Below are 24,116 nucleotides of genomic sequence, written 5' to 3' on the forward strand. Positions count from 1 at the left end.
AAAGAATTAAACATAAATCAAGTTGGGCTGGTAATAGTAATGAACGGTGAAGCCGGTTTGTTTGTTAGAGTGGTGCTCCCCAAACTCAAGTGCGCACAGGGGCCTGGGGGTCTGGCTCAGCTGTTGGGGTGGGGCCCAAGTCTCCCAGGGCCAGTGCTGCTGGTCAGTGGGGTACACGGAGGCCGGCTGCGGAGACAGGTGAGCAAACAATGCAGACAGTGGTGAAGGGTGTGACAGCCAAGGGTTGTGGATGGGGGGATGGGTACAGTGGTGCCCACAAGGAGCTGCAGCAGATCAACAAACATCATTTTGCTGCATCCAAAAGTCAACTTGAGTACAATTATACCAGGTTTGGTGAATTTGGTCTGTGATAAAACGTGAGTTTGAGAAACAAACAAACCTAGGGGTGCCCAATGGCCCCCAAGTCACCCAACTGGCAGGGGAGTCACTGTTGCTCTCAGGCCCCCTGCTTCCCTAAAAAACAGTCTTCCTACCACCCTCCACCCCTCCCCATTCCCACTGCCCCAGCCACACGCACCTTCTCTCTGTTCCCAGGACACCTGCACTCATTCATGGTCCTGGATGGGCCTGGGAATTCTTCCTCCAATCTTGGCTGCTCCTTCTTGGCAACAAGACCTCAGCTCTGTTGTTACCTCCTCGGAGAGGACTTCCCTGACTTTTCAGTCTAAAACGACCACCCAACCACACCCTACCATGCATTTGGGGACTGTTTGTTAGCACCACATACCCTAGCCTGTCCTGACTGATAGTGGCACTCAGTGAAACTTGTTGAATGATTGGACCAGAAAAGTCTCAAGTTGCCCACCAGGAGAATGAGCATTACTTGATTGCGGGGGAGGGGTGGTGCTGGTGATAAAGGACATACAACTCAGGTTCACGGTGGGTCTGAGATAGCATTGTAAAGGCAAGTTTAGGCTTAACCAAAGGGGGTTTTATCCCCGGGGAATGGGAAAGCACTGGTCTGCAGGGACAAACCACAGAGATCCCTGAGCAAGGCAGTCAAGCAAGAGGCAGTGCCTTAGGAAGCCGGGTTACTGTTCCTGGGTGCTGGGCTCCCTCAAACCCCCGACACGCACACAACATCCAGAAAGGTGCTTGACACATGGAATGTGTGAAGAACTTATCTAAAGAATCAACACAAATGTCAGGAGGACCCCCCTTTAAATGGCATGATCTTATTTACAGTCCCCCTCTCAGAGCACTGGCAGAGAAGAGGCTGAGTAGCCTCATTTGTTTATTCCAGCATGTATTTCATTCACTTTGCACTCATGTTTACTTTCCTGGGACCAGAGAACATTTCCAAAGCTGAAACATGTCCCTTGATACAAAGATGACCTCCACCTAGAGCAAGACAAAATCACACAGGACTGTGCCAAAAGCCTCCCCATACCCTGAACATTCGTCACATTTGTGTCCAAAGAGCCAGAACTTTCCTTGGGAACCTAAAGGCAGCAAGTATTGCCATGGTGAACAAGAAGGGGAGCCCTCCTCCAAGCTGGGCAGTCTTGCTCCTGCTAATGGCCCCGCAGAGGTGTTTGGTGCTGGTGTCCACCACGCACAGAGACGTGAAGGCCCAGGAGACCCTGCTGGGCACTGAGACGCCATCAGGGGACACACAGTACCTGTACGTGATCCTCACTTCAGTCCCAGGCTCATCCCGCTCCCAGATCAAAGCGACGGTCTCTGGGGACTTCTGAACGTGCTGATCCAAGCAGTTGACTGCACAAAAACAGGTTTTACAGATGTTACACTTGGTGCTTTTAAAGTTGGATAAGGGGAGGGTTTGGTTTGCCAAGGCTTGTGCTACTCTCCACTGAGATGGACCCTACACTCCTCAAAGGCAAGGGTTCTTCTACCTCCTTGCAAGGAGAGTGATTGTCAGAGCTGGCAAAACAAGACAACCAGCACACAAATAGCATCTCACAGGTGCAGGGTGGTCCCTTGTGAATACTCTGAAGCAGGTGCTTCACACCTGTGGTGGTCCCAACCTGTGGTCCCAACCCTGTGGTCCCAACCCTGGCGTCACCCAGGACACCCCCAGGGACCCCAACCCAATTGGCCCTGTGGTTTTCAAGGCTCCCTCCTGGGTGGTTCTAACATGCAGCTGGGGCTGAGTGCTGTCACCTGAGATGTTGGAAAGAAAGCTTAATGCAAACAGCCCACCCCTGATTCAGTACACAGTTCATGCGGCAGTCTCTCGAGTCCGTTGCAGGTGCAATCCAGGGCAAGGATTCATATCCCCTCTCAGATGTCCAGCCAGCACCCTACAAACCACCTATGCTCCAACAAGTGATGAAATGATGGGGAAATGGCATGCTGGTTTTCCGGAAGACTCTGCTCCCCGCCCCCTCTGTTACCCAAGCTCAGATCACGTGACTGCCTGTAGAAACAGGTCAGTTCTGACAGTTTACTGTAAACCTGAAGATTAGTAGGATCGGGTAATTTGCTAACATCCTGTTCATTACTCTTGATTTCAAGGTGAGCTTGGATCTGGTAGGTTCATGCTGGCGCGCCTTCCTATCAGCCCTCACAGCCAGGTTTCACACTCACTCCCCTTCAGGAGGGAAACAACAAACACAAGTAGCTTTTGTAACCAGCAGCCGTCCGCCCGCCCAGTCTTCAGGGTCACCCATAATGTCCAGGTATATACATTTTTTTTTCTTTGAATGCAGTTGCTTATCTTCTCCAATCTCCTCCCATACAAATGGGAGAAGCATTATCTACCATGTCTAATCACAGGACTACGATAAGAATCAAATAAAAGACCAAAGTTGAAATGCTATTGTATGAATGCAAGGTACTGTTATCAACTGATAATACGATGCAATGAGTTACAGGGACTTAGATAATATTTCTTGATGGAGTAACTGTCCTGACAAAAGTTATGGGAGACCATACCCATAAAAGATCACGTGATTCTCATAGTTCTTGAGAGGGTGAACCCACGTGAAAATATTTATATACCCTAGCTGTTGTGTGTGAATCACATTTTTTCCCTCTTGTGTTATTTTATATATCATTTACTCTTACAATAAAAAAAATTCATTTGGGGGCACCTAGGTGGTTCAGTCAGTTAAAGCGTCTGCTTTTAGCTTAGGTCATGATCTCACGGTCCTGGGATCCAGCCCCACATTGGGCTCCCTGTTCAGCGGGGAGCCTGCTTCTCCCTCTGCCTCTGCTCCTACCCCCGCTTGTGCTCTCCCTCAAATAAATAAATAAAATCTTTTAAAAAAATGTTATTTGAACTTTCTGGCTCCTGACATCTATATAAGTTATACCTCAAAAAGTTTAATAAACAAAGATAGAAGTCATCAGGAAGAATTATTAATACTAATACTACTTACTGATACTGGAAAGTTCTTTGAATTACTAGAAAAAACAGAAGAGAAGAAATACCATAAAAATAGAAGATAGAAAATACAAGAAGTCAAACTGAGAAGGAGGCTGGTGGCAAAACCTGGATTTATACAAGAAACCTGATATTAGAGTGTGTGTGTGTGTGTGTGTGTGTGTGTGTGTGTGTGTGTCAATCAGTCCAAAATTTAGAAATCAAGAGTTTTCACACTAAAACCACAGATTTCTGGCATCTCTTGGGCAACCAGCAGTTGAGGCCACACCCTGCCTGGACGTTGAAGCAGTGACCACCTCCCACTTCCCCACTCCCACCATCAGCCCACCACCCCTAATACCCTACTCCTGCTGCCTGGCCCGGGAGGACCTAAGTGATGGACTTGGAAGAGGTGACCTGGGCAGGTCACAAGCCTGGAAGCGCCCAGCTGAGAACCCACAGACTGAGTTACAGCCATGCACTGCATGGGGTGGGTGGTAATGCTCGCTGGCCTCTGGCTGCTTCAGGCATCACAGGTGAGCTGGTTACAGGAGTAGACCCTCAGCTTCACCCTAAACCTGCTTCTATCCAAGAAGCCTGCTCTAAAATACCTTCTCCCACTCTGAGTGTGACTCTTTGGGTCACCCTGAAAAGTGGGCAGCTCAGGGGTAGCCTGGGAAACCATTTCCAGGTGCTCTGGGAGGTCCAGGGACCTGCCCAAGGCCATGGCCAGAAAGCAGCAGGAAGGGCCTCAAATCACCCGTGACACCTCACCCAGGGTTCATCTCCCCGCATTGTCTGTTCCCACTGCAGCCAGGGCACCAGGACATACTTCTCACCCCATGAATGACTGCCCAGCTTCGAGCCAAGACTGTCACAGCCTCCGGCCCCAGCAGGGCATCCCACACCTGGTTCACACCAAGCAGGAAGGCAGAGCTGCAGAAAGCAGCAGAGGCACACCTGCCATGGGATGGACACTGGGTATCCAGAGTGTGGCTGGATGGTCAGTGAGACCATCCGTGTATCTCTGTCTTTCTGGGGCTGATGGATGGCAGGAATCCAGGCAGGTCAGCACTGAGCCCCAGGTGCAGTGTTCCCTATGTGCCTCCCCCGCACATAGGAAGTGCTCCACAAGCAGCCGCTAAGGCTCCACGTGATCTAACCTCCCCCCACTGATCATGTTGAGTCTAGTGAGCGCCTCTCTGCCTCAGGGCCTTTGCACTGCTTCTCCTTGCCTGGGGGACACTCACTGTCCTACTGCCCACACTGCTGCCCTTCACCTGATGCCCAAACTCCTGCAGGTCTGGCCTACACATTCCCACTCTCATTGAGCACTTCACGTCCTGTGGACCTCATGCCTCCCTCTAACTTTCCCTGAGCTGTTACACTTGCTGCCCCTCTGTGGACAGGGATCCAGTGTCCTGTCCATATTTATTCGTGTGCAGCCTAACCCAGAGCACAGAGCGGAAAAACACCACAGCTCTGAATGATGGATGGACCATTCGAGTCCTCGAGTTGGAGGGCAACACTGGAGTCTAAATGACACCGTTGGTTCCATGACTGGAGAGGGAACAGATGCCTTCTTTTCTTAGTGGCTTTATCTCTCAAGGTCTCTTTCTAGTCTAAATTAATGCTTCTGAATCCCCCCGAATCCCCAGAGGGCTAGCACAGAGATGGTGAGGCCCCACCCTGAGTCTCTGAATGAGCAGGTCTGGGGGGGGGGGGGCAGCATGCAGATCTTCTCCTCTAGTAAGATCCCATGTTCTGCTACTGCTGCCAGTCCAGGACCCGCTCCGGAAGACAGACACGTATGCTTACAACTACACACATTCTAGTCCAGGTTTGGGGCAGGGCAGGCGGAACTTTCTTTTTTCCTTTGGAGACAAGAGTAATTAAAGACATTCTGTAAGACATGTGGCCAGACCTTTGCTGGATGGCAGCCTGGAGTCATAGGGAAAACCCACGTGCTGGAGTCTGGACCCTGTCCAACCACTTGCTAACTGCAGACGGTGCACTGCTTATCTAATTTAAATCTCGCTTTCCTCGTCCGTTGTGGGAGTGATGGCTCCTGACTCAGAGACATGGTAGGAATTGGATGCTTCGCAGGTTTCCTGCATGAGGTCAGATGGTGCTACTGTGTTCCCAAGAGAAACAGCCTCTGCAGCTGCCACGGACGACACTCAGATGACACAGGCATGTGTACAAGGCACAGTACAGGGCCTGGGGTGACAGTGGCCCCAAAGCCCTGTAATACATGGGCATGGTTCCTGCTATTCCCTCAACTGCAGGGAGGAAAGGAAGAAGGGAGGGAGGGTGGAAGGAAGGAAATTCTTCCTTCTCCACATTTGGAAACAAAGCCTCCACCCAAAGAACTGAGCAATGGGACAAGAAAATTCCATTTCCAAGAACAAGCAGTTAAGGACCTAGTGCAATTTAAGGCTCAGCTCAAACCCCACCTCCTACTGCAAGCCTTTTCCAATTTCCCAAGTGATGTCTTGCTCCCTGTCACTTGGTGGCTCACACCATTTAATGCTTACTTACCTGCCCAGTGGTCCCCACTCTGGGACACAATGCTAGCTTTGCTAAATCCTCCCCTATATGGGTCACAAGTCCCTGGAGACAGGGACCATGTCCCTAAGATTCCTTTATCACGGGGTCGGGGTGGAGGGGATGATATCAGAATTCTCCCTTTAGCAGCTATAAAAACCTTGAGCAAGTGACCCCAGTGTGAGGTCACTTGCTTGCTGATATGTGGTTCATCTCCTTGGAAAAATGCAGGCTCTGTGGCTTTGGGCATTTTCCATACTGTGCTTCACTGTACATGAATTGGAGCCTTCATTTCCACATCTGTACAATAGGACCACCAACCACTTCACATTGGTGTCACGAGGATGAGGTGAGATGAGGCTCCATCATGTTCCTAAGAACAGGTCGGCACCCTGGGCCTAACACAAATCTGCCTAACAACAAGCAAATGCCTGTTGGTGGCTCATGGGTTTCGAGGGATTTTTTAAAAAGATTTTATTTATTTTATTTGAGAGAGAGAGAATATGAGTTGGGGGGAGGGGCAGAGGGACAAGCAGACTCCCTGCTGAATGTGGACCCAGATGCACTTGCAGCCCTTGATCCCAGGAGCCTGAGATTAGGGCCTGAGCTGAAATCAAGAGTCAGATGCATAATTGACTGAGCCACCCAGGTGCCCCTGAGTTTTGTTTTTAAAAAAAGATTACAATAGGATTCTCATCTCCATTATAAAATGGCACACACTTAGATAGGAATTTTCAAGAACTCTTGTCAGTTGTTTAAACACACCTCTTCCCCTCCCCAACTTCAAGTGAAGCCACATAGGGAAATTCACTTTTAATCAAAAGAAATGAGGGAGTTAATATTCACAAAAGGATTCACAATGGGCTTTCTTTAAATAGAAAATCTCCCTGGCACATTTTAAGAAATTACATCAGTGACAAATTGTATTTGCCAACTTTCCAGAAGCATCTGCTATTTAAAGTAAGTCGTGCATCTGACAACTGGGAAGAATTCGGTCTCTTCAGAAGGACCCTCCTCCTGAGACCGAGGGCTGCACTTCCAGTTAGACTTCCTTGAAAGACTTTAGAAAAATTACTTCAAACCCTGAGAGAAAAAGGAAGCACAGAAATGCAGCATCTTGCCACTCTCTGTGCATCTGCCTTCTGAATTATGGGAGGTGTAATCAGAAAGAGGAGGAAACTACAGCAACATGGTTGCCATAGCTTCCGCTCAGGCTCCAAAAACCATCCAGAAATCTCTATGCTCAATGGTCAATTAAAAATAGTTTTTCTACACCCTTGCTTAAAAGTAAGAAAACCCATATTTTAAAAAAAAAAAATCTGACTCAGAATTTGGTCTTTATTTTTTTTTTTAAGATTTTTTTTTTTTTGACAGAGAGAGAGACAGCCAGTGAGAGAGGGAACACAAGCAGGGGGAGTGGGAGAGGAAGAAGCAGGCTCCCAGGGGAGGAGCCCGATATGGGGCTCCATCCCAGGACTCCGGGATCACGCCCTGAGCCAAAGGCAGACGCTTAACGACCGAGCCACCCAAGCCCCAGAATTTGATCTTTAGAAAACAGAATTTAGGGGCACCTGGGTGGCTCAGTTAGTTAACTAGCATTTGCCTTCGACTCAGGTCCTGATCCCAGGGTCCTGGGATCAATGGAATCAGGCTCTCTGCTCAATGGGGAATCTGCTTCTCCCGTTACCACTTCCCCTGCTCATGCAAGCTCAAGCACGCGCGCTCTCTCTCTCAAATACATTAATTAATTAATAAAACGTTTTAAAGAAAAAAAAGAAAACAGAATCTAGTTGTGTGTTTTGAAAGCAACACATCATTACCCTCCAGTTTCGATTCTCAACTTCCTGACCTCCTCAGCTTATGTGCCACAAAGCACAAACTTACCCACTGAGCCCTGGGAAAGACAGAGGCAAATTTCAAACACTGGTAAGAACCCTTTTTATATACCAACCCTTTATCAGCTATGTTATTTGCAAATATCAGAGGGGAGGTTGGTGGAAGGATGGGTGAAATAGGTGAAGGGGATTAAGATCTTGATGAGCACTGAGTAATGTATAGAATTGTTGAATCACACTATATTGTACACCTGAAACTAATATAACACTGTATGTTAACTATACGGGAATTAAAATAAAAAACCTAATTTAAAAAAAAAAGGTATCCTTTTTAGATCTTGGTTTTCCAAAGAACCTTCTGCAAAGCAGTTTTACATAAATATAATAGAAGAACCTGGAGGCTCTACCGGCCCTGCCCAGGGGACCTCTGACACCATGACCCCACCTGGTGACTTGGCTATCCCAGAGCCCCAGGATGGACTTTGAGAGCCAGCTTGGCCATTTGCATGCCTTCCCTAGCCTCCTTCCCGCTTATCCAAGACTAATCATACTCAAACCCATGTGGTCGTGTTCAGAGGAAACGGCATTCTAGTAACACTGCTGAAGGCTAAGTTCAAGGTCACAGCCTTCCCCATGATTCATTAATAAATAACAAAAGCCAGTGATTGGATGCAAGTAATGCTATACAAGCGTTTTCTCATTTGCCGCTAACAATAGCCCCAGATGTCCCCAGGTCATACACTGCTGGTCGGAAGAAGCCTAGCAGCTTGGCTCTGAGTATTGGTCTGAGTATTGGTCTCTGAGACCTCCGGTTGCCCATGTTCCATGGCCCAGTGACATGCTGTGACAAGCCCTGTGTAGGTGCTTCGGCCCACAGTTCCAGCTGAGCCCAGTCTACAGTCATCCCAGCCCAGGCCCCAGACTTTGGAGTGAGAAGCAGGGCAGATGGCAACAGCCCCAGACAGCCTTCAGGAGCAGAAACAAGCCATCCCCTAGGGCTTGCCCATCAGGCCCTGTCCAAAGTCCTGACCCACAGAATCCTGGAGAGTAATAAAATGGTTGTTGCTTTATGCCACTAAGCTTGGGGTGGTTGGATACGCAAGGATTCAAACCTAGGTGTGATTCTAGACACACCCTGGACAACTAAACTGTACTACATCACCCATATACCATTTTTCTTGCTTAAAGGAGTCACCTCCAGGACCCTAATCCCAATCCTACTCACTTTAGAAGTGCTTTCATCTGTGCTGGTCTGGGATCTGTATGTCAGTGGTTCTCCACCTTGAACATGCATCAGGAGCACCTGGAGGGCTTGTTAAAAACACAGATGCGGGGCGCCTGGGTGGCTCAGCTGGTTGAGAGTCCAACTCTTGATTTCGGCTCAGGTCATAATCTCAGGGTCGTAAGATTAAGCCCCATGTCGAACTCCCCACTCACTGTGGAGTCTGCTTGTCCCTCTCCCTCTCAGGCCTCTCTCTCAAATAAATAAAATCTTTAAAAAACAAACAAAACCCATAGAGATGGCAGGGCCCCACTCCCAGGGTTTCTAGACATAAACTGGTCAGTTTTTGACAGTCTAGGATGGGGTCTGAAAACTTGTGTTTCTAAAGACATAAAGGACCTATATTCTAGAAACTATAAATCACTCTTGAAAGACATTGAGGAAGACAGAAAAAGATGGAAAGATATTCCATGCTCATGGATCGGAAGAATTAACATAGTTAAAATGTCCATGCTACCCAGAGCAATCTACACTTTCAATGCTATCCCGATCAAAATACCGAGGACATTTTTCAAAGAACTGGAACAAATAGTCCTTAAATTTGTATGGAAACAGAAAAGGCCCCGAATCTCCAAGGAACTGTTGAAAAGGAAAAACAAAGCTGGGGGCATCACAATGCTGGATTTCGAGCTGTACTACAAAGCTGTGATCACAAAGACAGCATGGTACTGGCACAAAAACAGACACATAGACCAATGGAACAGAATAGAGAGCCCAGAAATGGACCCTCGGCTCTTTGGGCAACTAATACTTGATAAAGCAGGAAAAAACATCCGGTGGGAAAAAGACAGTCTCTTCAATAAATGGTGCTGGGAAAATTGGACGGCTACATGCAAAAGAATGAAATTTGACCACTATCTCACACCATACACAAAAATAAACTCCAAATGGATGAAAGACCTCGATGTGAGACAGGAATCCATCAAAATCCTAGAGGAGAACATAGGCAGCAACCTCTACGACATCGGCCAAAGCAACCTTTTTCATGATACATCCCCAAAGGCAAGAGAAACAAAAGATAAAATGAATTTATGGGACTTCATCAAGATTAAAAGTTTCTGCACAGCCAAGGAAACAGTCAGAAAAACTAAGAGGCAGCCCACGGAATGGGAAAATATATTTGCAAATGACACTACAGATAAAGGACTGGTATCCAAGATCTACAAAGAACTTCTCAAACTCAATACACGAGAAACAAATAAACAAATCAAAAAATGGGCAGAAGATATGAACAGACACTTTTCCAATGAAGACATACAAATGGCTAACAGACACATGAAAAAATGTTCAAAATCATTAGCCATCAAAGAAATTCAAATCAAAACCACACTGAGATACTACCTTAAGCCAGTTAGAATGGCAAAAATAGACAAGGCAAGAAACAACAATTGTTGGAGAGGATGTGGAGAAAGGGGATCCCTCCTACATTGTTGGTGGGAATGCAAGTTGGTACAGCCACTCTGGAAAACAGTGTGGAGGTCCCTTAAAAAGTTGAAAATTGAGCTACCTTATGACCCAGCCATTGCACTACTGGGTATTTACCCCAAAGATACAGACGTAGTGAAGAGAAGGGCCATATGCACCCCAATGTTCATAGCAGCAATGTCCACAATAGCTAAATCATGGAAGGAGCCGAGATGCCTTTCAACAGATGACTGGATTAAGAAGTTGTGGTCCATATATACAATGGAATATTACTCAGCTATCAGAAAGAACGAGTTCTCAACATTTGCTACAACATGGACGGCACTGGAGGAGATAATGCTAAGTGAAATAAGTCAAGCAGAGAAAGACAATTATCATATGATTTCTCTCATCTATGGAACATAAGAACTAGGAAGATCGGTAGGAGAAGAAAGGGATAAAGAAAGGGGGGGTAATCAGAAGGGGGAATGAAACATGAGAGACTATGGACTATGAGAAACAAACTGAGGGCCTCAGAGGGGAGGGGGGTGGGGGAATGGGATAGACCGGTGATGTGTAGTAAGGAGGGCACGTATTGCATGGTGCACTGGGTGTTATACGCAACTAATGAATCATCGAGCCTTACATCAGAAACCGGGGATGTACTGTATGGTGACTAACATAATATAATACAAAATCATTTAAAAAATGTTTATTCACATATTACTCAAAAAATAAATAAAATAAAATAAAAAGTTCCCAGATGACGCTAACACTGCTAGTCTGGGGACCACACTTTGAGAACTGCTAGTACAGATCCTCCTAGAGGAATAATGGCAGTTTTGAGAGCAACACTTCTTTGGAACAAGCCGTCGTTGTGCTGACTACAGATCAGGCCAGAACACCCCCCATGCATTCCACAACTTTTTAAGTGGTTCCCAGGGCAGCTCTGACCTGGCCTGGCCCTTTTCCATGCCGTTGCCTCTGTGGTTTGCAGACACTGGCAAAGGGCAGAGATATTCCCGATGGAGGAGCTGGTGGGCATATGCACTAGAGGTAGGAGGCTGCGAAAAGCTGTCTTGCTACACAACAGTTTTCTGACGCTCACTGCTGGCTATGTAGCCATAAAGGAGAAATAAGTGAAGGAAAGAAGAAGCAGAAGAATTGCTTGCTGACCACGCCCGACCCTGACTGAGTGAGGTTCACGAGACCCATGAGGTCCATCCCCACTGTCTTATCAAAGAGTGAGGGGTGGCAAGTGCACACAAGCTGGCCAGGAATGTTCGCGGTGGCCTCAGGCCTCCCCCATCCAGAAGCAGCCTCAAGGAGCTGCACTCGGAGCCTTGCTGCTGTGAGTTGCTCTCCCACCCCTTGAAGGCACATTCCATCAACTCCGCAAACCTAAGGGTTTGGTTTTCTTCCCACTAGTTCAAGGACACTTGCTGCTGACTCGATTTTAGAGAAAACACTTACTAGTAAGTGACTCATTTTGATTAAGTCAGCAAAGTAATATACAATATGAAAAAACATATATCTGGTCCAAAGTTCCCTTAAGTTTCTTTGTTTGAAAGTTAACTGCAACACACTACCCATAATTTTATGGCTCTTTCTGAATATAATAAATTAAATTCACTACTACTTACTGATCACCAATAAATGCTGGGCTGTTCCATACCTTCTGGCACTGTGTCCCCACAAGCAGACTAAAGGAGTCATTAGCAGGTGGACATTATTGCCTGAAGTTTATATGGGGGGTGACTGGAGTTCAGAGGAGTAGAAAAACTGGGCCAGTACGTGGTGGAGTTGTGCCAGACAGCAGATCCTACCTAGAAGTTCAGGCCCAGTCATGCCCTGCCATGAAGATCTGCAGGTCCTTTCCTTAAACACCTCCTAGACCCCATCCAACTCCATAGTCCAGGACAGCAGGCAGCCCCTCTGACTAGGCACCTTACTGCAAGTCCCATTCTGCCCTGGGAGACCAACTCCAGGCCTATCCTGCCTGGCCACTACTGCCTCCAGTCCCTGGACCTTCTCCCCTCGTGGCATGGGGGTACAGTGTACACATGCCCCCCATCCCAAATCTTAAGGAAACACTAGTGGGTTCGATCTCAGCAAATACCAGAGGAGTGGCTGACTGGTGGAGCTGGTTTCTGGGATCTCAATGGCCATCAGGTCTAAAGCCAGCCTTGGGTCTTCGGAGGCAGGGCTCAGCGAAACTGTCAATTGGGAGACACCCATTCCTTCCTTCCCACCCACAAGCAAGGGAGCAAGAAGATAACCGATTGCTCCTGCTGGCGGGATTTTTTCAGACCCTGCTGCCTGCCACTAGGTTTGTTTACATGGGCAGTTTCTCCCCAAGCAAGTCTCTGGGAACCACAACTGGATGTGACAGGTCAGACGTTTTTCGTTTTTGCCTCTCCCCGGGACAGGAGTGGGGAAGTCCTGGCCGACACCTGCGAGCCCCCCGCCCTCCACCCCAGGCTGGCCCAGGGGTAGCCCGCGGCTGTGCAGGCGGGCACTCCGCAGTGCAGTGGAACCCGGTAGTTGAACTCGAGATAGTCGATTGAGCAGCTGCGCGGGGGCAAGGCCAGCAGCTGGGCGACTCGAACAGACGCCCGGCCGGGTCTCCGCAGGCTCGGGCCGCGGCGGGGAAGGTGGCGTCTGCGCGCGGGGTGGCAGCGCCGGGGCTGGAGCCTCCGGGGCCGGATGGGATGGGGGCGGGGGCGGCGAGGCGCCACGGTTGAGAGCGCGGCAAACATAAGACTGCAGGAGGGGCCTCCCGTGGGGCCGTGACCCGCCGGGACGGCTGTTAACTCCCCTCGGGACTCGTGAGCTGGGGGCGCCCTGGATCCCCCACAGCCCACTCACCAGACACGTTTAACTGGCCTCCCAGAAACCAGCCGATCTTGCCGCTGCTGAAGTCACAGTCCCAGACGGTGTGGTAGGGGGTGTCCCACACAAGCGTGTCCCGTGCCAGCGGCCCCCAGAAAGCGGCCGGCGCCCGGGCCGCCTGTGCGCTCTGCGCCTGGTACGAGCCCGGCTGCGCGGCGGCGGCGGCGGGGGCGCTTACCCCCCGCAGCTGCCGCACTGGCTGCCCGGAGCGCCCGCACAAGCTGCCCAGGAACCGCCCCACGCTGCGGCCCAGGCCCCGCGCCGCCATCTCGCCAGACGCCCGGAGGCACTGAGCCCCAAGAAGGTGCAGCGAGCCCGGGGCGCCCCTTAATGTCTCCGCGGGCCCCGCCCCGTCTCCTCCCTCTGGCCACCACCCACTCCTCCCGGCGCCTGTCCTGTAGGACGCTGCCTCCCGGAGCCTGCCCCGAACCCCACCCCTTCTCCTGCCCTAGAGAAGAGGTCCGCGGAGGAAGAGGGGGCGTCGGGGAGCACGGGCGGAAGGGGGTCCCGGTTCCGGCGGAGCTGCGACGCCCCCCCCCCCCCCCCGTCTTAGCGTTCCCGTCCTGACGCTGGCGTCGGGCTGTTTTGGTTTCAGTTTGTGGGTCTTCAGGACCCAATAGCTGCTCCAGGCAAAAACAAAACAAAACAAAACAGCGACACGTGCGTCGGGGGACGCAAGCTCCGGGCCCCTGGCGCCCTGAACCGGCTGCTATGGGAAGGAGCCGGCGCAGAATGTAAGCGACTGGTGGAGGGAAGAGCTCAGGTGGGTCTGAGGACCACCAAAGTTAGGTCCTTTCAGCATCTCAGAGGCTGACGTCAGAGTATCAATCCTTTTGTGTGCCCTTGAGAGTGAGCCTGTCACCTCGCCAGGCCGACCTATATCCCCACCCTCCAACACACACATAGGCGGCCCCCGTGGGCCAAATGGGCTGACTAGTGGTCCTTGGGCCAGGATGTTGGTCTCTTACCTGATGCTCAGACGCTGGCCCAAGGTCTGATGCTCTTAGCAGCCAGACGCCAGCTTCAGGCCCCTCGGGAGTCACGGGGCGGGGCGGGGGGGGGTGGGGATTAGTATAAGCCAAGCAAATGCTCTACTAACTTTGGCTGATTTGGACACATGGGGTTTACCTTGGCTTTTCTAGCTCTGTGACCTTGGGCAAGTTTCTTAAATTCTCTGTGCCTCATTTTCCTTTCCTAGAAAACAGGAGTAACATCTCTTTCCCCAGGGCTGAAGTCAAGATTAAATGCAGTAGCATCTGTGGAAAGTCTAGCTGGAATGGGCACACGGGAAGCTCAGTAGTGGATGCTGTGTTGTTGCTCTCAAGCCAAGAAAGATAGAAGGAAACTCATGGAAACTTGTCTCAACCAGATCCTTAAATATTTCAACACCCAAGATGTAAAAGCATAATAAAGAAGGCCCAGAGGAGAAAGGGGATTTGGAAAACTGGTTGGTTGAGTTCTTTGGGGTTGGGAAAGATTCCTTCCTGTTAGCTGTAAGATCTGCAGAGGAAAAGACCTGGCAGAGGAGAATTTCAGACAGCTTCCATGGGAAGTCAACTCCAGGCCCTGCTCCGTGTGTGTGTGTGTGTGTGTGTGTGTGTGTGCGCGCGCGCGCGCGTGTGATGCCTTACTTCTGCCAGAGAACAGAGGATTTTAAGGCTGGTGAAGAATGAAATAGCCAGCATCACACATGTGCCTTGCTCTGTGCCAAGCCATTTGTTACTTAGTTTAAAAATTATCTGCAGCTATCAACTCCCATGGATGACCAGCCCCCTGGTGGAACAGATAAGGAAACTGAGCCCAAGGAAATACAGAGGCTCACTGGAGAGCGCGCACACAGTGCGCACGTGGAGAGCAGCACTGACGCTCGCACTCCCGCTCGCGTCTCAGTATCTGCTTCACCATGTGGCCTGAATCGTCATTTTTAATAGAAAATATAAAATAGTCAATGAAGATTCTAACAGTGGCAGGGGGTCCCAAAAGCTGCCACCAACACTTCCTCCCCTGTGTATGGGAGATAGTGTGCTACTCCACCAAGAGAGGAGCCTGTCCCCCACTTCTTGAATGCCTGCTGGTGGATTGCAAGAGGCATCCCTCCGACAGACCCAGATCTAGGCCCTGCGAGGCCCCAGCTGCAGATCCCACACTCTTGGAACTCAGCTGTGGTGTGTAAGGGAGCTGGTGTAGCCTTCCAGAGGAAGAGGCCTCACGAGAACAATGAGAAAAGTACACAGAATTGACTCAACTTTAAAATAAAGAAGTACAGGGGCACCTGGCTAGCACAGTTGGTTAAGCATCGGACTCTTGGTTTCAGCTCAGGTAGTGCTCTCAGGTTCGTGACATTGAGCCCCGTATTGGGCTTCCAGCTCAGCACAGAGTCTGCTTAGGATTCTCTCTTCTTCTCCCTCTGCCCCTCCCCCCCTTGAATAAACAAATAAATAAATGAACCTTTAAAAAATAAAGAAGTACATAGTTCTTGTTTCCTTCAGGTTGGGTAAACAGAAGTGATTATGTGTACATAAAACATTTCAGAATTCAGGTGGTACAGAATTGCACTTCCTGCAGCCCATTACCCAAGAGATGACCTGGGAACCTTCCTCCTGAGTGTTACAGCCCCAGGGTCCCTGAGGCCAAGGCCATCCTTTCTGCCTCCAGGAAGCATATCTCCCAGAACTAGAACGAAGAGGAGCCACTGCCCACCTGCCCCAGCCATATCCACAGGGCTGCTTCCATGGGGCCCAGTAGTGCAAAGAGAGCAGCAGACCATCCAGGCAGTGCTGGTCACATTTTCTTCCCAACAGGCCCCTGAGCAAAGCCCTTAGCTTTGAAAGCTGTACATTGGCAGGTGCAGAAGTAAGGGGCCTGGGAGTTTTCCCCTGGGAAACTGGAGCTTACTTTACCTCTTAGGTCTGATGTTCACGTTGGAGGGTGTAGCCCACCAACACTCCCTTTGCCATTTACCTTCTTAGGTCCAACCACCTACATTACTCAGATCACTTGGGTTTTAAAAAACAGTTTTGTTGATAATGGACCTGGGAGACCTGCCTGCCCCCAGTCAGCAAGACCTAGCACTGACTCACCAAATCCATTCGCTGTAAAGTTAGGTGCCTCCAAACAACCTTCAAGCTCTCTGCTCACCCACCCTGCATTGCTTCCTTTCCTGTTCTCTTCATTCCGCACTTCTCTTCAATGACATGCAGTGGTTATTGTGGAGCCCCTCCTATGTACAGAGCCCAGGGCTAAGGGCTGACAGCTTCACAAGGATGAACCAAACACAACCCCTGAGCTCAAGGTTACCATGGGCCGGGCGGGGGGGGGGGGTGCGGGTGGAGGCAGAGAGACAGAGCGGCTCAAAAGACTGAAATGCAAAGCAAAACCAAAACAAAAATTCCATAATAGGAGCCTTACAGCAGGTCGGAAGGAGAACACTTGGTTGGCTGGGAGTCTTCTCCCAGGGAAACCTTCCCCCCAGGTTCCCACGTCCCCGTGTTGCCTTACCTCAGTGGTAATGATGACGTGTGGGGAGGTTTGTATCCATCCACATCAGCAGTGGGGGCTCAATGATTCCCATGCAGCTGCAGCACCACCTGTGTCTCCCATCTTGTAACACTGCACACCAGATCCCTGTGGATGAGCTGCCCAATCCCATGCCCTGCGGGGTTAACCCAACAGTGCGCAGCAACCACAGGGTGGGGAGGTTCACCACCAGAGAGCAAGACAGGGGGTGGAAGCCAGGACCAACTCCAGGTGGCACTGGCCCCCAGCCATGTGTCCCCCTGGAGCTGGGGGACCCCTATCTGAGGGCAAAGCCGCATGTACAGCAGCCAAGCTTCGTGGTGGGCTCTCTTCTCAGTCAGTTCTAGTAATGTGCCAACTCAATTCCATCAACACCACATCCTGGAAACCCTTAACTTCTTCTAGCCCTCCATGAGTATGAAATTCACAGCCTACAGAAAGGACTTCCACCTTGGGTTCACCTCCATTAGACACCCCCATACACAGCCCACGTGGTCAAGAGCATCGCCAGTGAAGACAGTGATATCTCCTGTGATGGGTGGTCACTGATAGCTGAAAGAACCAAACGACTAACTGCTGGGGTCCACAGGGCCAAGGGGAGCCAGAGCAAGGCCCCCATGGCCATGTCCCCCCTCCTCGGTCTCTGAGCTGCCTATCCTGAGTAGACGTCCACCCTTGCTGTGGCAACAACACCTACCTGCTCTCACCCAAGGCCAGGCTGACATTAGTGGCAGTCACACAGACACAGGAGGGTCCTTCCAAGGGCCAAGCTGTAAGAACTTTGAGCTATGACCACCATCACCCATGAATCAAACCCTGGCTTCCTCCTTCATCAGCCTTTCAGGAAGCCAAGTAGACAGACAACACTGGACAGGGAGCCAGGAGACTTGACTAGACCCTTGGTCTACCCCCATCCCACGATGTGGCAAGTCCCCTGATGTCTCTAGGCCTCCATTTTCTTTCTTTTTCTTCCCTAGGCCTCAGCTTTCTTATCTACAAAATGAACAAATGTAGCCAAATTCTGAATCCTTTAGCTCTAAAATTCCAAGTGGTATATTCACCACCATGTGAATATGCCAGATTTAATATCCAGAGGTTTTCTTTTTCTGTTTCCATAAAAATCACAGCTCTTGACAGTGTGGGGGACTCCATGATATATTTAAGGACTGTTGTGCTACGGCTTTGGAGATCTCATGCCCTATCCCCTTTCTATTTCTTATCTTTCTTTGGCTTCCAACTCTGTAGACTGCCCCACCCCAGCTTGACAGGCACCTGCCCCTGCCAGGTCAGGGTAGCCACTGTTTCTCACACTACTCTAGGGCTCCAACGGAGACATCCCATCTGCCCCAGCTTACACCTGACTGATGCAGTCAGGAGCACTGTTCGCGATTTTCTTTAAAGCTGGCCCAGCTAGAACTGGCTTTATCCTGGACAGAAGTGTAACCAGGGATTGATGGTCTGCTGGGTTTCTGGTCCAGCAGCTTGTGAGAATGGCAGCCAGTTCTGCCTGGAAATGTTTGTATTTCAACTTCCATGAAATAAAAAAATCCAGGGGGTGGCAACTAGGCGGGCTCTCAACTCACTCTTGGAGTTCCCTTTGAGCTCGAATGGTGACTCAGTAGGGAGGTAACAGGAGGAGGAGGAGGCTTATACTCCAGAGGCCAAAGTGGTTGAGACAGCCAAGCGCAACACTGTTCAGAGAAGCCAACTCACAAACTAGGACAGTCATCCTGAACACTGTGTGGATTTCCCACATGTGCCAGAAAGGCCCAGTAGCCACTTGTCCTCATGGTTCGTCCTGTGGGTTCATCCTCTGACAGAGTCCTGCAGAGTCCACTCACTCCTAGTCAAACGTCCTAATGCCCACCAGCAGCCCACCCTGTCCCCTTCATGGTCTCAGTGCAGTGGGTATCCTTGCTCAAACACTTGTCTGGCAGTGATCACTCTGGACGCTTGGGTCCTCCACTGCAAGAGTCTACAGGGGTGGAAGAGAAACCAGGGAGCAGTCTTTGGGCAGGTCTGAGCTGTCAGGCCCCTTTTCCTGCCCCAAGAAGTCAAAGGCAGCTGAAACCACTCTTGCTATCTCTGCCTGTGGCCTCAGAAATGCTTCTGTGGGCTCCCCAAGCTCTCAACTCAATCAACCCAAATGTGAGGGTTTACATACAGGCACAACTTTGAGACAAAGACCGTGGCAGGAAAGGGGTAAGCCAGCAAACATGTGCTGGCCACCTGGGGTGGACACTGCTTTCTGTGGAGTTAGCCCCTGTTGGTCCCAAAGACAGATTAAACAGGGCCCAACCCTGAAAGCACCAGAGAATCCAGGAGGATGTGTACTAATCAATTGGATCAGAAAATCAGTGATAGAAAATATAAATCTAATATCACCAAATTCTGGTAGCAGGGAGTTTTGAGAAATGTAAAGCTGGCCAACACTGCCACCTGGTGATGGATTCTACATTTAACTTTTTTCATCCTAAATCTATAGTCTTTAATCCCCGTCCCCCTTTCACCCATTCCTCCCACCCACCTTACTCCCCTCTGATAACCATCAGTTTGTTCTCTATAATTAACAGTCTGTTTCTTGTTCTCTCTCTCTCTCTCTCTCTCTCTCTCTCTCTCTCTCTCTCCTTTTCTCATTTGTTTTGTTTCTTAAATTCCACATATGAAAAAAAAGGTCCACATATGAGTGAAATTATATGGTATTTGTCTTTCTCTGGTTGACGTAATTCACTTAGCATAATACTCTCTAGATCCATCTATGTTGTTGCAAGTGGCAAGATTTCATTCTTTTTTGTGGGACATCTACGTTTAACGTTAAAGTTACTTCCTATCCTGTCTGGGAAACCTAATGTTTGTACTACAGGACAGGTCAACCAGAAGAACATAATACATTCCTTGAAATCATGTCACCATCAAAGGAAGTCCAAGAGCGTTTCCTGAATAATGAGACCACTTGAAATAGTCTTTGTCTCTTTAGTGAGTTCATGAACAAAGATTGATTGTGTCCAAGGCAGTGTGGCAGTCCTGAACTCAAGGGACAGACCCTCTGGTTAAGGAGATGAGACATCTGTTATACATGGCAGGGAGAGAGAGAGAGAGAGAGAGAGAGAGAGAGAGAGAGAGAGATGGATCAAGGTGGTGGACCGAGTATATGAAATAACTGAAATAATTTATTTAAAATCCGGTAAAATGGGAAAAGATAGGTTTCATGTCATAGTCCATTTGGGCTACTATAACAAGTATGACCAACTGGATGACTTCAACATAGAAGTTAATTTCTCATTGTTCTGGAGGCTGGGAAGTCCAAGACAAGGTGCCGGCAGATTCAGTGTCTGGTGGGGAGAACCCTCTTCCTGACTCATAAATAGCCATCATTTCACTGTGTCCTCACATGGTGGGAGGGACAAGCGAGCACTCTGGGGTCTCTTTTACAAGGGCACTAATCCCAATCATGGGGGCTCCACCCTCATGACCTCAGCATCTCCCAAAGGCACCACCTCCTAATGCCAGCACACTGGGGTTAGGATCTCAACACACAAGTTTTGGAGGCACACAAACATTTGGTCCATAACACTATGGTTGAAGAAAAATCCTGAGGAGGAGCCCCTGGCAGATGGAAGGCAAATGGTGGAATTTGAAGAAGAAACTACAGCCCAAACACACATAGAGTATGTTCTTAGAAATCAGAAATAATTCTAGAAAACCAGAAATAAAGACTATAACTATAAACCATTGGTGAAGGAAATGCAACAAAAGTTGCTCAATCAAAAAAAAAAGCTGGAATGAGTAAGATGGGAAAGGAAAAAGCAGGAATGGTAAGTTAGAAAATATAAAACAAGATCAAGGGATATGTGTCCAAACATCATATCAGTAATAGCTATAATTAATCAAAACTCCCCCATTAAATAGAAATTATAGCATAGAATCAAAAGGATAGAAAATTTGGAAAAGAGGATGCAAGACATGGGGTGTGGAACACACACACACACACACACACACACACACACATTTGAAGTTCCAGAGGAGACAACGAGAAGAGGTAATATTCAGTGAGTTAAAAGCTGCACATTTTCCAGAATTAATGAAAGACATACTCAGCCTCTAAAGTGCACAAAGTCTAAGCCAGTTCAATAAAATGAAATCAACACCTACACATATCATAGTAAAACTGTCAGAAACCAAAGACAAGACAAGCAGCAGGTCATAAAAACAGAAAGAAAAGGTGGATCACCTACACAGGAATGGTGATTAGATTGACAGCTAGCACAGGTGGGATATCTTTAAACTATTATAGGAAAGTAATTGTCAGCTGTGAATAGTGTAGTTAGTGGAATCATTTTTCAAGAACAAGTGCAAAGTACAAAACAAAAACTAATAAAGTTCTCCACTCTACTCCCTCATTAATGAATTCCTTCAGGAGGAAGAGAAATTAGCCCCAAATGAAGATGAAATGCAAGAGGGTAAGCAAGGAAATTGTTACATTGTAGATAAATCAAAACAAACATTAGCAATGTAATTTTAACAGCAACGTCTACATGGTGGAGTTAATCAGGGATGGAAACAAAATCCTGAACAACAGGAGTGTAGAAGTATGGGAGTAGCATCCTATAATTTTTCCAGTGGTTGGGAGAGTTTTAAATTTAAATATGACTGTTACAATTTCTAGATTAACCACAAATAGAAACATAACTTCTAATCCAGTAGCAGGGAAAATAAAATAAGAAAATGTGAGCAATCTGAGATATGGAAAGAAAGGAGAAACAAATTTAAAAGAAACAAAAGAAAGAGAAGGTGGGAAATTTTTTAAACACATATAAAAATAAATTAGTGAAAATGAATTCAAGAGGTCAATAATCATAGTCTATGTACATGGCGTAAATTCTTTTGTTAAAGACAAAGATTGTTGGAATGGATAAAAAAATCCCAACTAGATACTTTTTCAAGTGATATACCTAAACCTAAAAATATAAATATATGGAAATATTGATACTGAAAGCATGGAAAATATTTACCAAATAAACACGAATTAAATATCAGACAAAATGGACTATAATTCAAAATAAAAGGAGATAAAGAGGGAAATTACATATGGTAAATGGTTACCAGGAAAATCCAGGAATTCTTAACTTGTGTACACTTAAAAATACAACTCCAAAAGCTTAAAGTAAAAATTGACAGAAATACAAGGAGAAACTAACAAATGGACCATCATAATTTTTAGGCCATGTATACACAATCCCAAAAACAATCTCATAAAAATTGGGACAGTGACTGGATATCATTTAGATTTACAAAAATGAATGTTTGATTGGATACAAGCTTTGTTTACAAAACTGAATTCAGTAAAGCCAGTCAGTGTGCAGATGGAATTTTAGATCATAAGAGGTCTTTCAGATTCCACTACGCTTCAGTCATGGCTAGGATGTGGCCCCACCCCACCCCACCTGAGACCCTTGAGGGCTTGTAAGCACATGGCTTGGCTTGGAAAGACATCCAGGGAAAGGAGAGGAGTGGTGGTAGAGAAGCAGGAGACAGAGGAAGAAGGAGGAAATGCCGCAGCAAGGGTTCATTCTCCAGCTGGTCACCCCTGTGGGCCACTGGGGCTGGGATCCCACCAAGACCTCCAAGTTGCTTTGTGGAATGCATGTTAGAGTTGACCATCACAGAGATGGAAAGGGAAACATTCATTCACAAGGATTCCAACCCCCCACTGGCCATGAGTTGTGACTCTGCACTTCCAAGTCTCACAGGTGAAAGTACTAGGTGGACTCCCAGAAGGATCCATACCTCAGTGTCCAAGAAGCCCAGGTGGAAAGCAAGAGACATTCCATGCAGTGGCCAGTCTTGCAAAGCCAGTTGGTGCAGCCAGAGTAAGAGATGTTCAAGATGTGATGTGGGTCACAGGAATATCTCAATCAGAAATTTACTGAAGGACTCTTCATTGTATTACTTGGTGAAAGAAATGGATTTCTGCCTCCCCCCACACACAAGAACACACACTTCCTTGCAATATTCATTTTTATGAAATTCCAGCCCCTCCACATGCTCCCTACACATGATATTTAAAGAGATCCCAGAATCTTCCCTCCTCCCACACTCTGCTGCTTCCCTAGTGCCTTCGCTCAGGATTTAATGCAACTTTAGTCATTGTACAAAACTGACAGTGTGTTGAAGAGGGAAAGAAAAAAGAGGTAGTGCAGGAGGCCTTCAGTGGAAGGGAGTGAAAGAGAAGTCCTAAAATGGTAAATGAGGCTGCACCACAGACCAGAAGGTGGCTAAGAGGACAATTATGTGAACAGAGACATTTAAAAGATCAGCAGTCAGATTTAGACATGAGTGGTGGTCCCTCCGCAGCTCTCCCCAGCCACTAACACGTTTCAGAGGGGACCAAAGTTGAAAAAAGCCCAGAGTCTGGCGCCAGGACGGAGAGAGGAGTTAAGATGGCGGAGGAGTAGGGGACCCCTTTTTCAGCCGGTCCCCTGAGTCGAGCTGGATAGGTCCCAGACCATCCTGAAAACCCACGGAATCAGCCTGAGACGCAGGATGATACATCTCGACCTCTACAAATGAACATCTCCAGTGCTGAGTATTGAGGTACAAAGCAGGGAGCTGTGAAACCGGGCACAGATATCGGAAGATAAATGTAAGGGGGAGGGAGCCGCTGCGTCCGGGCACCGGGAAGTGGTAGCCACCTGCACGGGGGAGTGGGCGGACTCGCAGACCTGCACCTGCGAGAGAGCAGACTGAGACCGTGAGCCAGGAAGGCGCGCCACCAGACTGAAAACCCAAGCTCAGGAGCGCCCCTGAACCACACTGAAACAGGGAGTTCGGGAGCACGCGCGGGGGCGGCTGACGGCTGGCGGTGTTAGAAGCACAAAGGACAGAGATGAGCGGGCCCTGGAAGTGAGGGCTGGGATGCAGCTGTGGGGCGCACATCCCGGGATGCTGCAGGGTTTTTAGGAGCACCAACAGAAACAGAGTTAAAGAGGCCAGGAGAGCTCATTGGAGAGCTGACTGCGATCTCTCTGTTCTGAGACAGAGGCTAGGATATAGCCACTGCTGCTCTGACTCTCAGAAGAGCCACAGAAAACCGCCAGGGAAAGCCGCCAGAGAACAAAACCTTGGAAATAACAGCTCACATTGTGCCAATCCCCATCCCCCCTCGCAGGGGACATTGAGACTCTACCCAAACAGGGTTGCCTGAACATCAGCGCAGCAGGCCCCTCCCCCAGAAAGCAGGCTGAAAAATCAAGAAGCCCACATCCCTAAGGACCCTATAAAACAAGAGCAC

The 24,116-nt window shown here is 48.6% G+C and overlaps 1 protein-coding gene across 1 annotated transcript in view; it reads right to left on the reverse strand.

Moving 5' to 3' along the window:
• The window catches only part of ACSS1 (acyl-CoA synthetase short chain family member 1), a 65,206-nt gene extending 51,572 nt beyond the window's left edge, over positions 1–13,634 (reverse strand). The window contains exons 1-2 of the mRNA XM_026489297.4: positions 13,286–13,634; positions 1,644–1,740 (exon numbers count right to left, since the gene is read on the reverse strand). Of these exons, the coding sequence (XP_026345082.2) occupies positions 1,644–1,740; positions 13,286–13,577 (389 nt within the window). The 5' untranslated portion in view covers positions 13,578–13,634. The remainder of the gene's footprint in view (positions 1–1,643; positions 1,741–13,285) is intronic.
• Between the last annotated feature and the right edge of the window lie 10,482 nt (positions 13,635–24,116).

Source organism: Ursus arctos, unplaced genomic scaffold, assembly GCF_023065955.2.
Source record: "Ursus arctos isolate Adak ecotype North America unplaced genomic scaffold, UrsArc2.0 scaffold_16, whole genome shotgun sequence".
Classification (NCBI taxonomy): Eukaryota; Metazoa; Chordata; class Mammalia; order Carnivora; family Ursidae; genus Ursus; species Ursus arctos.